The sequence below is a fragment of the Podarcis tiliguerta genome (assembly GCF_965153285.1).
Source record: "Podarcis tiliguerta genome assembly, chromosome: 9".
NCBI classification, from domain to species: Eukaryota; Metazoa; Chordata; class Lepidosauria; order Squamata; family Lacertidae; genus Podarcis; species Podarcis tiliguerta.
In genome coordinates, this window is record NC_139542.1 from 73,678,916 (window position 1) to 73,695,066 (window position 16,151).

At 47.1% G+C, this 16,151-nt stretch overlaps 1 protein-coding gene and 1 long non-coding RNA gene across 2 annotated transcripts; one reads left to right on the plus strand and one right to left on the minus strand.

The window, feature by feature from the left end:
* Positions 1 to 7,208, plus strand: LOC310657945. Its single transcript, XR_014502025.1, has 2 exons — positions 1 to 492; positions 6,166 to 7,208. It is a non-coding gene; the product is annotated as an uncharacterized lncRNA (long non-coding RNA).
* A 4,032-nt stretch (positions 7,209 to 11,240) lies between these two features.
* Positions 11,241 to 14,708, minus strand: DRD5 (dopamine receptor D5). The gene has a single exon (XM_083456750.1). The coding sequence runs from the start codon at positions 14,608 to 14,610 to the stop codon at positions 13,138 to 13,140; it is 1,473 nt and encodes a 490-aa protein (XP_083312876.1). The 5' UTR covers positions 14,611 to 14,708; the 3' UTR covers positions 11,241 to 13,137.
* Positions 14,709 to 16,151: the final 1,443 nt, after the last annotated feature.

Here is a 16,151-nt window from a genome sequence, read left to right on the forward strand (position 1 = left end):
ACATTTTTAAGGGGGAAAAGCACTGGCTAGACCAGTCAGCTTTGGTACTTGTGTGTGGGGGGGTACCACCTTGTCCTTCACTCCAGAAGGGAGCGGGTCGTGCTGTGGTCTAAACCACTGAGCCTCTTGGGCTTGCCAATCAGAAGGTTTGAATCTGCATAATGAGGTGAGCTCCCATTGCTCTGTCCCAGCTCCTGCCACCCTAGCAGTTTGAAAGTGTGCCTGTGTAGTAAATAAATAGGGAAGATAAACTGCAGCGGGAAGGTAAACAGTGTTTCCATGGGCTTTGGTTTCCGTCACAGTGTCCCATTGCTCCAGAAGCAGTTTAGTCCTGCTGGCCACGTGACCCGGAAAGCTGCCTGTGGACAAACGCCAACTCCCTTGGCCTGAAACGAGATGAGCACCACACCCCATAGTCGCCTTTGACTGGACGTAACCATCCAGGGGTCCTTTACCTTACTCCAGAGACAAAATGTCTTAGGCTGGCCTTGGGTAAGTGAATGCAGGCATTGTAAGTGATGTTTAAGAAGGGCTTGTCTTCTTGGAATTCACAAGGGATGCTGCTGATCAAAGTAGATGGGCCCTTGACCATCAGTTATTTGCTGGGCGCTCTGTGCCTCATTCCAGCTTGCAAAACATTTGGCCTGGCAATCAGTCTCTATCCACTAGCAAAATTTGCACTGTATGCTGGAGCTATTTACATAAACGTAGGAACAGATAAACCTCAAACTGTCCAGAGTAGAATAATAGCTATTACCAACATAAAACATTTAGGACTCTATAAAAAGCCTGTAGGGGGAAAAACAACTCCTGACTTATTCTATATATGCTTATTTTAGATTGCCATATATAAAATATATTCAGATATTCTCACAGTTTCACTGAATTACTCTCATGAATTTTTATTACCTCTTCAATATTTAAAGACTGCATTCCTATCTGTGGCATTCCTGATGTATTTAGGCAGTAGAACAGAGCTTTCATCCATTGGCTCATAGCATATAGTTGTGAGAGCAGAAGGTGGCTCATGCAACCGGTTTTCTCCAGGACTTCCTCAGCCCCCTGGGCTGCCAGAAATTCTCTCTGGAGGCTTGGGGTGGTGCTTTCCTGAACATTATGGGCTGGAGGCTATAGTGGAAATGCAGAATTGCCGGGAATCATGCAGAGGCACCTTCTGCAACTTGAGATGCATGAAATGTGTGTAGGGACCTTGGCAGCTAAATATGAGGTATACTGCACTTGATCTTAGCCCAAAGGCTGAGAAGCGAAGAAATTAAGAAAATATTAAGAATATCATATAGTAAAAGGCCAGAGGCATTCCTTTTAGGAATTTTAAATGACGATATTCCAAAAGACAAAACTAATTTTTGACAGCTATAATAAGACAAAAACCAAAAAGTGAAGTAAAAAAAGAATGGGATTGCCTAAATGAATACCTCAAAAGCCAAGGTTCGAGGGCAGAAATCTGGCTGAGTCTGGAATAACCTTGTGAAGTGAAAGGACATGAAAGAAGGATTTATATCTAGAGGTTAGGATAGAGAGGATAAAGAAAACAGGAAAACAGGAAGACAGAATGAGAGATAAAGGAGGTGCTGTGGGATTGGTGGAAGTCAATGTCTTGTTGTTGTTTTAGTGTTTATCATATTAATTTGTAAGATATGGATTTGTTTGGGTTTTTTGTTTTGTTTTGTTTTGTCTTTTTAGTTTCGGATGTTGTTTTTTGTGTGTTGTGTATTGTTATCTTTTGATATCTTTTGTGTTGTTGTGTGGAAAATACTAATAAAATTATTTTTTTAAAAAAAAATTATGAGGTTTACTGACAGCTCTGTCAGCTGCATCTTTCGCTCCCAAATTCCCCACGAGAAGAACCAAACATTAGCCAGCCAGGGAAACCATTAATTCTTCACTCGGCCAGATTTTAATCCAAACAAGAGAAGAATTCCAGCATTTGTAAACTTTGTCCCTCATTTGAAGAAAAGAGTTTTTTGCTAGAAATTCACTGATCTATAGGGTATCTGCCCACGTTTATGATTCAGGACGTTAGGTGCTGCATTGTACTGCAAACTAACGCATTGCAAAAGTGGGAAAAGATGTGATCACTAATCTGTGGAATTACTTCGGTGGATTTGCTAGATGTGACTGATAACACATTTTGGGGATATTATTACATATGACATTTTGAAAGCCATTATCTTCATTAATTAGGCTGAATAAAAACACCTTTGGGAGGGGGGGCTCTCTAAAGCTTCCACACAATCAGCTAAGGCAAGGCAGTAATTCTAAGCAGCCAGCACAGAAACAGGTCTTGCCATGACCCTCCTGCTTTAAAACAGTCTGCTGCGTGAGGGAGGGAGTGATCCTGGCCATAGCAGGGCTCCAACTTGACTTCCAGGATCTTTCCTCAGATCCAAGAAGCATCAAAAGCTGCTGTCCTCGTTTCCTTGTGTTACTTCAGACAGCTAGTGTTCCACGCAGATCTATAAACTGTTCTAAAGTTATTTCTTAAAGAAATGGGAGTGCCTGATCACCTCATCTGTCTCCTGAGAAATCTCTATGTGGGACAAGAAGCTACAGTTAGAACTGGATATGGAACAACTGATTGGTTCAAAATTGGGAAAGGAGTACGACAAGGCTGTATTTTGTCTCCCTGCTTATTTAACTTATATGGCTAATGTTTGGTTCTTCTCGTGGGGAATTTGGGAGCGAAAGATGCAGCTGACAGAGCTGTCAGTAAACCTCATAATTTTTTTTTTCCATTTTGTGTATGGAAGTGAGAGCTGGACCATAAAGAAGGCTGATCGCCGAAGAATTGACGCTTTTGAATTATGGTGCTGGAGGAGACTCTTGAGAGTCCCATGGACTGCAAGAAGATCAAACCTCTCCATTCTGAAGGAAATCAGCCCTGAGTGCTCACTGGAAGGACAGATCGTGAAGCTGAGGCTCCAAGACTTTGGCCACCTCATGAGAAGAGAAGACTCACTGGAAAAGACCCTGATGTTGGGAAAGATGGAGGGCACAAGGAGAAGGGGACGACAGAGGACGAGATGGTTAGACAGTGTTCTCGAAGCTACAAACATGAATCTGACCAAACTGCGGGTGGCAGTGGAAGACAGAAGTGCCTGGCGTGCTCTGGTCCAGGGGGTCACAAAAAGTCGGACACGACTGAACGACTAAACAACAAAGTTATTGACTCAGCATTCCCCATCTATTGACCAACATGACAAAATCAGCTGAGGGGCAAAATAAATGTGGGTAGATTTCCCTATGTTTCTAACTTTAACGAAGCTGTGGGGAACTCTGGATTTGAGTATAGGAACAGTGCTGGGAGGTGAGGTGCTTATTCCCCACCCCCCACCCCGTGATCTGCCCTTGCTGAGAGAAATGCAGAGAATTGTATGCCGCCAAGCTCAGCAGTGAGGTGAAGATCAGCTTTGAGAAGGAGAAACAACTTCAGTGGGGACATTCTGTGAGGGGAAGGAAGCGAAAGTCAAGCACTCCTCTCCCCGCACTGCTCTTCCAAGAAATGATTGAAAGAAATACCTGGAAAGATGATGAACTCGACAGAACTCTCTCATTCTATAAATGCACGAAGCAACAACACTGAGTCCCAGTAGTTCTCAGAAATCAAAAGGCCCACTTTGCAAAAGTACTCATTTTAAAAATGAGCAACATAAGCCAATATCATTTTCCCTACCACCTGAGGTTGCTACTTTCTGGGCCTATATCTCTCAGACCTGCCACTTTGTGAGACATTAATTTTACAAAATACGCTATGGAAATTTGTTTGAGGGTAAGTCACTAAGCTTAGGACAAAACTCTATGTGATGGCAAGAAGTCAGTGATGGGGCAGTGGAGCAACTCTAGACATGTGCAAGAAAACTCAGGTGACTCAAAACTTAGGGGTGCCATTCAGATTTTAAGGCGGCAAGAAGGTCCAAAAGCCTGCCCTTGGTTTGTTAAACCAGGCCTTGGTCGGTTAATGTTTTTGTATTATATTGTTAAAGCAACAAAGGACACAGCTCTCAGCTATAGAGTCTGAACCTATCCTCATTCCCTAATGAGTGTCTGCATATGAGAAATGTGGTGCATAATTCCTGTTCATACTTTTCAAGCATAACCTTAAAGCTTCCGGGGGGGCCCTTAAAATTAGGGGTGCCAATCAGATTATTTTATTTTATTTTATTTTATTTTATTATTTATTTATTTATTTATTTATTTATTTATTAATAAATATACCATCCTATACCCAGAAGTGTCAGGGTGGAAAGAAGGTCCAAAATCCTGCCTTTGGCTCCATTAACAGTCAATGACTTTGACAAGCTTTGGTTTGTTAATTTTTTGTAAATAAACAAAGGACACAGGGCTTTCTTATATATTATGCAGAAGAAAGCTTAATTTGCCAAAGGCCTGGTTATAGAAAAACATTTTTACCTTGCTCCTAAAGATATGTAACGAAGGTGCCAGGTGGGCCTCTCTGGGAAAAGCATTTCACCACAGAAAAGGCCCATTCTCACGTTGTCCTCCTCTTATGGAGGAGGCACATAATGTAGCACCTCAGATTATTATCACAGGGTCCAGGTTGGTTCATATGAGGAGAGGTGGTCTGTTTATCTCTTGGAAAGCTCCAAGCTGAAGAAAGCTGCTGTTAGGGCCAGCCCACCCATGAGGCGAGTTGAGGCAGCTGCCTTAGGCAGCAGGAAGCACAGGGGCAGCAGATCCCAGTGTAGATCTTCATTCCCCCTTTGTTCCTGATGTAGATCTTCATTCACCCCTTATTTCCTGGTGGAGAGGGGGTCACCATGTCGTGGTTCACCTCAGGTGCTAAAATATCTTGGACCGGTGGCTGTACAGGCCCACGTCGATGCTTTAAGTCCCACTACTGACACCATGGAAGCTAACCTCGTGGATTCTTTCCCCACATAAGCCTCAGGAGTGAAACAAGAAGAGTACTGAATGTATAGATGTCATTGTTACATGCTGAGATGATATTTAGGAAAACATGGGTTGGAGGAGGTTATGCTTGGTTGTGGGGGAAGAAATTGCTTCATCTTATAGATGAGAGGCCTGGTTGCACAGCTGAAATATGGGGCTAATTTCCTAGTTAAAAGAATTAGATGAGAGAGGGGAGAGGGAGAGGGAAGAAAGCTGCTAAGGGGGAGACAACTCAATCCCTCACCCTGAACAGACATCACCCTGAAGTCAGGCAATAAATAGACCAGGCAAACCTTCTCCTCTCGTTGTCCTTTTCATTTCCCCCAAAGTGCTACTGAGGGGGTGACTCCCCCCCAAAATTATGATATTATTAATGTGAACCCTATGTTTAACACGATGCAATTAAATCCATACCCTGGAAAAGAACTACGATTCTTAAACTTTATGCTGCTTATGTTTATGTAACAGATAAGAGAGAAAGTCTTGCTTTGAACCAGCATTTTATTTTTCACTTCCTGCAACAGTAGAATAACACTGCAATACATAAAATGCAGATTGGGGAACTGCTGAAAATGCTACCAGTAATCCTACCAGTAATACTTAGCCTTCATAAATCAACGTGGCCTAAATAAGTCTCTCTCTCACATACACGCACCCCCTATATATATATACACACACACACACACACACACAGTGCAGCTGGTCTTTCTGTTTCTCAAATTTTTTTATCTGATGTTGCACTATCTCCCACAGATGCTTTCCTGAAGGTCAGCAAATAAATATGGCAGAAGCCATTTTCTTCAAAGCTTTTGATATCACTCATCAATGCCTATTGATTTAGGGAAACTGTTACACTTGGTGCTTTGTTCTTTCTGACAAGTAGCGCTGATCATTATTTGCACCCAGACTTGTGAAGCCTGCCAACACGCCAGATTTTTCCTTCACCTTCTGTGTGTTTTCTGTATGAAGCTGTCGAAAGGCAGCCAAAGCAGCAGGATGCAAGGAGTTGCACAGGGACTCTGCTGAGTGGTGCAGGGTGCCTGCCTTGCCTTCGATTTTTTAAAATAAAAAATCTTTTAAAAGCATACGCAGGCTACAAGTCAGAGCAAATAAAGAGCAAGTAGAGAAAGGCTGCCTAACCCTTTCCCCACTGATCACAAGATTCTGTTTAACATGTAATTTGAGTCTACGAAACTCTAAGGTGCGCATTCCCAATTTTGTGTCTCATTTCAGTTTCTCCTTTTTCGTCCCAGTTCCTTCTCTGAAGCTTCCGTTTACACAGATTCACCCTTCTGCACCTGGCGCTACCTGTACAGCAATTTTTTATTTTTTATTTAATTTTTAAAATGTGAATTCACTCAACAAAGAAACCAGAAGAAGTCCTGAAGATCCAGGATGCAGGATTCTGGATGACACAGAACTGGTCTGGATGCAACAATTCCGGCTTAATAAACCATGGTTTATTCCTGATTTCTTAAGCTAGGGATGAGCGTTCAGGCCCAGACACACTCTTCCCCAACCATTAGGGTTACAACTACATGGCTGCAATCTCAGTCCCTTTAAACCAGTTTCCTGTTACATGAAAAATAGTGGGCTGAGGTGTAGTTTCAATTGAATAACCAGGATCTGAAACAAGACTCAAACCATGCTTTCAGATCCTGCTTGGTGAAAGAACACTAAGCCACAGAACAGAAGACAGGACTGGCTGTGCCAGGAAGCAACGTGAGGCAACTGCCTCAGGGGAGCAGATATCGGGAGGGGGAGAGAATCCCCCCAGACTCGGTTGCTGTCATCAGGACGGTGTTATCCCATTGCCAGTTACATTCAGCTGCTGGTCTGGTCAGCTACTGTGGATGGAAATGGGCAGACCTTGGGTAGACCTTGTATGTATATTTTTAAAATGCTTTCCTTAAAGCCTGTTTTTCAAAGCTAAAAGGATGTGCTTGAAAAATGACTTTATCCCATTTTTGAATTCTCATGGCAGCTGCTTTGGTTTGAACTCTATTTGCACATTTTACCTCAAAATGCTTTCAATTAAAAAATAATTGAGCAGAATTCTTCTGCATATTATTTTCCACCCATGTGGAATAATCTACCTTTAGTTATTCTGAGACGTGCTTAACAAGCACAAGGCTCTTAAAATAGCTGGGCTGGCTATGTATTGTAGGTGATTTGTGAGAACACAGGACATAGCGAAGGCTCTATTTTCATTTAATGCCATCTGTATTTAAAACAAGCTTGTTTCTGCCCTTATTAAAAGAGTCAGGTTTTATCATCGGATTATGCCATTGCAGTGAAATTATTTTTCCTCCCAAAGATCATTGGTGAGTCACAAAACGAAGAAATGCCACACACCTCAAGTTCATCCAAAGAGGCCGCCGTCTACATCGTGTCACACATGCACAGGTTTATGTGTACATCTAAAATAGCAATATTTGCACACATCAAAGTGCTTGTCACTGCATATACCATACATGTGCACATGCAAGGAAGCTGGAGAGGAGAGGGGAGAGAAATCCGTTGGAAATGAAGTGTCTTAGGAACTGGTTGATCTGGAAGGTAGGAAAAGAGAAAATTTGTCTGCATAGTAATTAATGGTGCTTAGGAGATTGCTTAGGAGATCTGTGTCTGTGCCTCTAGAAAAAAAACTGTAGTGGAATATTAATCATCAGAGGGCATGGGATTTGGACTGAAGAAACTCATTGTAGCTAATTGAATTAGTTATGATTATCCATTTGACACCAAGGGATCTGGAGATTTGCAAGCATCTAGCCATCAATTGGTCCAGAAATGAGCTGAGACAACTCCCTTTTTCCTTTTCTTTTTGAAAATGCCTCTGCTTATTTCCAGTTCAGAGGTGACTCACCCATCTTGAGAAAAAACTGGATCCTGGGACTTATTAACAGTCCAGATTAACAAGCCACCAGGTCTGGGGGCTGCCTACTTCAGAACCCTTAAAGAATTCCAGTGATAATTGTTGATAATCTAGCAAAATGATACCACAGCACCAAAGACAGCCTCCATCCTGGAAGACAGGAAATCAGCCAACAGAATCCAAAGTTCCTGAAAAGGGCAGACCATGTTCCTGGCAATGCAGTAGAAATCACTCTTCAAGGGGAAATTGTTAAGCAGATTGCAGAACAAGCAACACTGAGGGAAAAGTCAGCCTACTCCAAAAAAGGGAACTGCTGCCTCACCAGTCTTTGGAGTTCTTTGGAAGTGTCAGTGTGTGATCTACTGGGCAGGGGTGATCTATTCGGCCTTCCAAATATTTTGCTTTTGCTTTTTATATATATAAACATTTCTGCTATGTACTACTCAGGGCAACTTACAACCATTCACAATCACAGCATCACACCATCAGTCTTGCGGGGCCAGCCTCCACAGCATCTGGAGGACACCAGAGGCCTTGTCTCAGAAGACCCAGTTTTTCCGTGGCAGGCCATGGCTCTCAGTTAACAATCCCAACATGTGTCCCTTGGGCGTACCTGTGCATCACCACTTGCCAGCATGCACATGTCGAGAAGGACATATGGGAGGTAAACTCTCCCATGGAAGTATGTCAAATCCCTTCAAAGGCCCTCAGCATCATCATTTTCTCAATTTAAGAATGTCACTGTTCATTAGGAACTGCCCCACCCTTGAGCAGCTGCTGCTATCCAAGCAAGGCTCTCCTTGCCTCAGGACTTGCCTTGGCTGCATGTTTTGGCTGTTCTAAAAGAGAGAGACCGGATTTATCAATCTATAGGATTCAACTCCCTCCACAAAGAGTGGACGCGTCATATCAAAGCACGTGCTTCGTGCCATTTCATGTAATGCAGTTGCTGAAACAAGTTTTTAACACTTGGGAACACATTGTAGGATAGTTAGTTTTTTAACATCCCTTTAACTGAAAGTTCCCTTACCTTCTTGGCTTTTCAGCCAGTGGGAGGGGAACTACTATAAAAGGGAACACAGCATGGAGAAGGTAAATGGAAATTTTCAACGAGTTATTGGGAGTGGGACTTAGTCAGTGATCAATGGTAAGATAATTGGGGTATTAAAAGCATATGATGGTGAATAGGGCATGTTTATTATCTGAACTTCTGACTTAGACAACACCTGCATAGCTTCAGCAATGCTACAGTCTATATGTGATTCTGCAGTGTCTCCAGCAGAAAAGATGGAGAGCAAAGCTTCTAGCTAAATGGCTACGTGCTCCCTCCACAGTCAGAGCCAGCAGACCTCTGAATATCCGTGGCAAGAAAGGCATGTGTTTGGTTTGCATTTGCTGGAGCCCTGTAGGCAACTGCTTGGCCACTGGGAAACATGCTGGACTTCATTGGCCAGCAGGACTCTTCCTACAGCCTTAGCCCAGCCCTGTTATACCAAGACTCATGCAGGGACCTGCCCAGGGTGCTATTCCACCAACCATGTCACCTCTTTGCATCCCACCAGAATCAGGATGGGTGGATATCAAGACTGAACAGGCAGCCCCTAGCCAGCCCACCCTTGGCCATTGCAAGAGAAAGAGGAGGAAGGGGAGAATGTCTGCCAGTCACACAAGCCCTCTGCTGCTGCTAGAATGGGGACCTTGAATGCTGTGAAGGAGAGGAGTGGAGCACAAGCCACTGAGCCCCAAGAACCCCCACAGTCCCCACCCAACCCACAAAGCCATCTCTCCTAGCAGGACCAAGAGAAGCCAGGGAGGTGCCAAATGTGCCAAAGGGGATGGATCAGCCCCCTGCTGTCATTGCCCCAGGAAGCATGGAGCTGGTTCCTAACAATGCCCATTCTGAGTCCCATGATTACATTGCTATTGCTCCTCTCCCTGCTCCGTTTAAGCAGACCCTCCAGCCCATAAGAGAGGTGGCTGCCTTTTTTAAAAAAAAGTACAGCACCACATTCATTTGTTTGGCCCAGGACACCTCTCCCTACAGAGGGGGGGGGGGCAAGCTGAAGCCCCAACAATAACACCTTGTTAGCTAAAAGCTTAAAGGTAAAGGACCCCTGACGGTTAAGTCCACTCGCTCATCTCACTTTACTGGCCAAGGGAGCCCCCATCACAGGGATTTGAACCACCGACCTTGATCGGCAAGCCCTAGGCTCAGTGGTTTAGACCACAGCGCTGCCCGCATCCCTAGTAACTAAGAGCTTAGACTGAGGTAACTCAAGTTCAAAGATGGCTACAGGTGGGATGCTCAAAGAATGTTACTCATATTGGTCTAAAAAGGCCCTGAACCTTCTCAAGGGAGCAGGATCCTCACACCCCCTATTTCCTTCAATATAGCTGCGCACTTAATATTGACTTATAAAATATGATACATGTGGGTTTCAAAATATCCCTTGCTACATATCTGCCATTATGCCTCACAGAAAGTTCTGTGTAGCTTTATATCTTCCATTTTCCTTCTTTGGCAGAAAGCATATATCCTGCAGAGGGATGCGGGTGGCGCTGTGGGTTAAACCAGAGCCTAGGACTTGCCGATCAGAAGGTCGGCGGTTCGAATCCCTGTGACGGGTAATCCCTGCGACAGGGTGAGCTCCTGTTGCTCAGTCCCTGCTCCTGCCACCCTAGCAGTTCGAAAGCACGTCAAAGTGCAAGTAGATAAATAGGCACCACTCCGGCGGGAAGGTAAACGGTGTTTCTGTGCGCTGCTCTGGTTCGCCAGAAGCGGCTTAATCATGCTGGCCGCATGACCCGGAAGCTATACGCCGGCTCCCTCGGCCAGTAAAGCGAGATGAGTGCCACAACCCCAGATTCAGTCATGACTGGATCTAATCGTCAGGGGTCCCTTTACCTTTACTTTTATATATCCTGCACGTCAACTACTTGGAGCAGTTTTTTAAAAAATCACGTAAGGAATGAAAATTTAAAAGACAGTAAAACTGAAAATACTGCATAAATAGTTACACACTTTAAGGCCCTTATCCTAGTCACCTTTACCTGAGAGTAAGTTCCATTGAAATCAATAGGACTTACTTCTGAGTAGACAAGTGTGGCTTGCACTGTCACCATGAATTCAGTCCAGCTAATTACCATATAAGCAGATATACAACTGTAATATTAATGACTTAAGATTTTTGTGCCACTTTAAGGCAAGACTATTATTTCTGCAACAGCATTTGGTTCCCTCACTTAATTTTCTCAAAATAAATTGCTAGTATCTGGTACTAATCTATAAATATTGTGCTGCAGACACAAAAGGTTTGTGACCTTTAAATATTCTCCAGAATATGGTTTGTCATTGCTGCCTATTTGAACACTGTTGGATTAATCTTATTTATAATCAGTCTTAACACACATTAACACACAGCACAACTTCCAGTGGCAAATGAACAGTGGGCATTGTGCTTTTATTTTATTTTTTAAGAAATATACAGCATTCATGCTACTTTGGTATACCACTTGTGGGCCAACAACCATCTCACTCAGAAGGGCGCAACTCTTCATTTCAGTTAGAGTTACTTCTGAGTAACTTTAACTGTGGTCCTACAGTGAAACTTACTTCAGAGTAAACATGTATCTGATTGCAGCTCAGTCGTGTGAATGTTTATTTAATCATTCACTCACTTGTTTTAAATATTTTGATCACATTCTCCATTAGAAACAATTCCAGAGTGGCTTACAATAAAACACGATTCATATACACAAAACAGCACCAGGAAACTTGACGATGAATGTGGGTAATAGGAATCACTCCCACAGAGGTACAGAAAAAACTGTTCCTTAATTCATGGTCTTGAGACCAATTATATTCCACATAATGCTGGAATTGTTTATAATGGGTCTGACACAGCTAAAGTTAATAACTGCTAATTCCCATATATCTTAATAAGAAAATTAAATACATGCCCAACAGCACAACCCCTATACGTACTTCCTTACAACAACTTTCAAGGGAGTTTGGGGCGGCTGCCTAAATCTCTCAGTTGGGCTTAGAAGTGCTTTATACTGTACTGGCTGATATGTGTCCAACATTTACATCAATAGAATACATTAAAAAAACCAGACCCTCTGAAATAATGTTTCTCAAAACATGAATATAAGCCCCTCCTAAAGCCAGAAGTTCATCTAAGAGCTCTCCTAAGGGCTAAATGTAAAATGAAAATGTTAAAAAACAAAGAGGCTATAGACTTTCATGTCTTTAGATAGTTCTGAGAAATATTAATGCAGCAGTAATATACACTACAAATCTAAAAATGACTGAGCAATTGCTATAACATCTGAAAGTCACTCTTATTATAAATATTGAACCTTGATGTTGTATGAATACTAAAATGAGTAGGTCAGATTTGCCTCAGTAGTATTCTTATTTCCTTAATGGACAATTGACCATTTATTTTATATAAAAAAAGGTTGTATGCTTTATTCCTGGACATGAGTGCTAGTTCACATAGAGGAGAACATTCCTGGGCGCAAAGGGAGGTGATGTGTTCCTTGCAGACTTACTTGTAAGTCCTGTCACTTTCAACAGGAATTATTCCCAGGTAAGTGTGCATAAGATTGTCCTAATAAATACTAAGCTCAGAAGTAAGCCCCATTGAATTTGATGGGCCTCTCTCCCAGGAAAGCAGGATTGCCACCTTAATGAAGTGCACCACCTCCATTGAAATGAATGGAGGCTGCTCCAGAACACTCCTGAGCTCAATACCTCCTTCATTTCAGTGGGACTTTCTCAGGACCAGTATTGTGTCAAACTCTTTTTCCTCCCTGGTTCAATCTAAGGTGTAGCAGCTGGACAATTAACTATCAATGATTCAACTCTGCAAGTTTCAAATCTGGTTGTCAATATAATTTAGATGTTTTTGGTTCTCAGGAAGGAGCAAGAAAATCCATTTCCCAAAACAGAAAACCACCAAAGTGTGAGTTGCAGAAACACAACAGAAAAACAGTAGCTTGAGACACCTTCCGACTTTGGTCAGAGTAAAATCCAAACTGTGGCCAAACAGCAGTCTTCTGAGAGGACAGTTGTCCTTTTAATGCGCTCGTGTCAGTTTCCCTTGGCACTTATGGACAGGCCTTGTAAGCCCAGCCGTTCACCCCACGGTCCACTGGACTGGAATGCCTCCTCTTTTCTCTGTTCCCAGTTCACTGCTGGTTTATGAACTTCCTGCAGGTTAGCATTAAATAACGGCAATAGGAATAATCGACAGCCGCAACTAGGGTCTGCCCCAAGCCCAAAGGATTCCTTTTTTAAAGGCTCTTCCCAAGTGGGGTGAAGTCTAAAGTAGACACGTGGGGGTGAGGGGGGAGATTCTGCCCAGCGAAACGTCCCCCTCGCAGTCTCCAGACTCGGTGGCGCCCTCTGGGTCGGGAGAGATCTGGGACGCGCCGTCGAAAGGGCCTCCCCAGCCGCCGCCCCCCAGGTCGGGGATCCTGTCCGCGTCGGTGGCGGCGCCTTCCCTGCGGAAGAAGAAAGTGTCTTGGTTGCAAGAGATGAGCTCGTGGCTGAGGTTGGCCGTCTCCCCCGGGGAGCCCGAGCAGGGCCGGCTGCAGCCCAGCAGGCGCGAGAAGACCTTCCTGAAGTCGGCGTTGAAGGCGTAGATGATGGGGTTGAGGGAGGAGTTGGCCCAGCCGAACCAGACGAAGACGTCGAAGGTGGTGTCGCTGACGCAGGGCAGGCCGGCGGCGGCGGGGTCGCCGGGGGGCCGCTCGCAGAAGGGCACCATGCAGTTGAGGACGAAGAAGGGCAGCCAGCAGCACACGAAGACCCCCATGATGACCGAGAGCGTCTTGAGGACCTTGGTCTCCTTGCGCAGCGACGACTTGAGGCCCGAGTGGTGGTGGGGCTGCTGGTGGTGCAGAGGGTGCGCGCAGTCCAGGCGCACCCCGCCGCCGCCGCCGCTGCGGCAGCTCTCGGCGTGCTCGGCCGCCCTCTCCAGCGACGAGATCCGACGGATCTGCACCTGGGCAATCCGGTAGATCCGCGTGTAGGTGACGATCATGATGGCCACGGGAATGTAGAAGCTGATCAGCGAGGAGGAGATGGCGTAGGTCCGGTTCAGGCTGGAGTCGCACTGCTCCGACGGCGCCGCCGCCGCCGCCGTGCTGTTGCTGCTGCTGCTGGCCCAGCTCCCCGGCTCGGGGCCGGCGGTCGAGGGGGCGCGCGGCTCGGGGCCTTTGTGCCAGTTGAGCTGGACGGGGAGGAAGGAGATGAGGATGGAGAGCGCCCAGGCCAGGCCGACCATGGCCAGAGCCACGCGGGGGGTCATCTTCCTCTCGTACCTGAAGGGGCTGGAGATGGCCCAGTACCTGTCGACGCTGATGACGCACAGGTTGAGGATGGAGGCCGTCGAGCACATGATGTCGAAGGCCACCCAGACGCTGCAGAAGGCGCCGAAGGGCCAGTAGCCCGCCACCTCGGCCGCCGCCTTCCAGGGCATGACCAGCAGCGCCACCAGCAGATCCGAGACGGCTAAGGAGACGATGAAGATGTGCGTGACCTTGGCGCGCAGGTGCCGCGAGCCCACGATGGCGGCGCACACCAGCACGTTCCCCAGGAGGGTCCACACCACCAGCAGCGACAGCAGGCTGCCCGCCGCCACCATGGGCGCGACGCCGGCGGGGCCGCCGGGAGGAGCTCCGGCCGCGGCAGGCTCCGTGGCGCCGGGAAGCAGCCCGCGCGAGCGCGGCGTCGGGGGGGCGCCCGCTTGCCCGCGCAGCGTGGCGTTCCTGCTCCAGGGCGCCTGCAGCATGGCCACCGGCGCCGCCGCCGCCGCTCGCCGCCCGCTCCTCCTCCGGCCGAGGGCGCCGCCGCTTGGCTCTTCCAGCGCGCTCCGCTCGGCCCCATCGGTTCCCCCGGGCGGACCGTCCCTCAGCGCCGTCGAGCGCGCCGCCCGCCCGCCGCCCGCGCCCCTTTCCGCCGGCGCGCCTGCTGCTGCTGCTGCCCGCTGCCCGCGTCCCTGGCAGGTGCCCGGCGCTCCTCCTCTGCCGCTCGCATGCCGACGCCCTCGCGGAGCCTCCCCCTGGCCCGCCCCGACGGCCGAGCGGGAGGGCTGGGCTGGGGGCGAGCGAGCGAGCTGCCTTCCCCTCTCCCGGCCCCACGAGGCTCTCCCCAGCCCGCGCTCTCCTCCCGGACGGCGCCTCCTTCGCGGTCGCTCGGGGTTGCCGCGGTCGCCTCGCCCCCTCCCCGCACGTCGCGCTGCTTCGGAGTTCGCGGTGCGGTTCCGCCCGTCCACGGGCGAGCATGCGCAATCCCTGGGGTGGGGTGTGGGATCGGGACTCGAAGGGAGAGGAACGCGGGCTGGACCCGGACTGCCTCCAACTGGCTCAGTTCATCATCATCATCATCATCATCAATCCTTCTGTCTCTCTGTCTCTCTGTCAACACAGCCTGAAGCATCTTTCACCTGACCGAGGGAAATGGGACGCATCCCCCATTAAAGTCAACCGATGTTCAGCCTGCACCGCCGCCCCCACAGAGAAAAGTGAAACACAGCATCATCTCAGTGCTAAAGAGAAGAAGTTGCCTGGAATAACTCATCTCATGAAAACACTCTGCACATGCCTTCGAGAAAGCTTAGCTGCCCGCCTGCCTGCCCGCCTGCCCGCCTGCCTGTTAGGATTATGTTTAAAAATGAAACAATAGGTTTGTTAGTATTTAAGGAGCCATGAGACCCTTAGCTGTTTTCGCTGCTAGAGACTAACAGTCTCTTGGGGTGGGGGGGATTGCCTACCATGCAGTGACCCTGCTCTGATCTACCTTATTCCACCCCAGAGTCTACAAAACCTTCTGCCTTCCATTCTCCATTCGCCGCTGACCCCTCCTGTCCTTGGTCTGAGTCTGGGGGGCGGGGAGAGAGTGCAAACTCCCCCCGGCCAGCCTGAGCCTGTCATTGCGAGGTCAGGAGTCTTCTCTCTTTCAGCACATTGCGCTGCGCATCTGGCATTGAGAAAGGGTTCCAGGGCTGACCCATGGCCCGGATTAAGGCCACCCTCTCATGGCACGGAGGCAGTGACAGTCAGTGTGGAAATGGGCTCTGACAAGTGCAAGTTCCTCTTGTGGTGACCACAGCATGGAGCAGACATTATTTTGAGCTTTCTAAGGCTGCCAACAGTGGGCAGAAATCAAGAGACCAGCCATGGGGGAAGCCATGGAGTGGCGAAGCAAGACGGCATCACTTAAAAGCACTGCAGAACTATTTCACATTCACTTTAAAAAAATCATCATGTTAAGGCAGAGCAGTCCTCTGATCCCAGATACCCCAGTGGCCACTTATGCTTATGTAATGTCAAT

Coding starts and splice junctions, on each gene's coding strand:
- DRD5 (XM_083456750.1), bottom strand. CDS start 14,610: ATGCTGCAGGCGCCCTGGAGCAGGAACGCCACGCTGCGCGGGCAAGCG.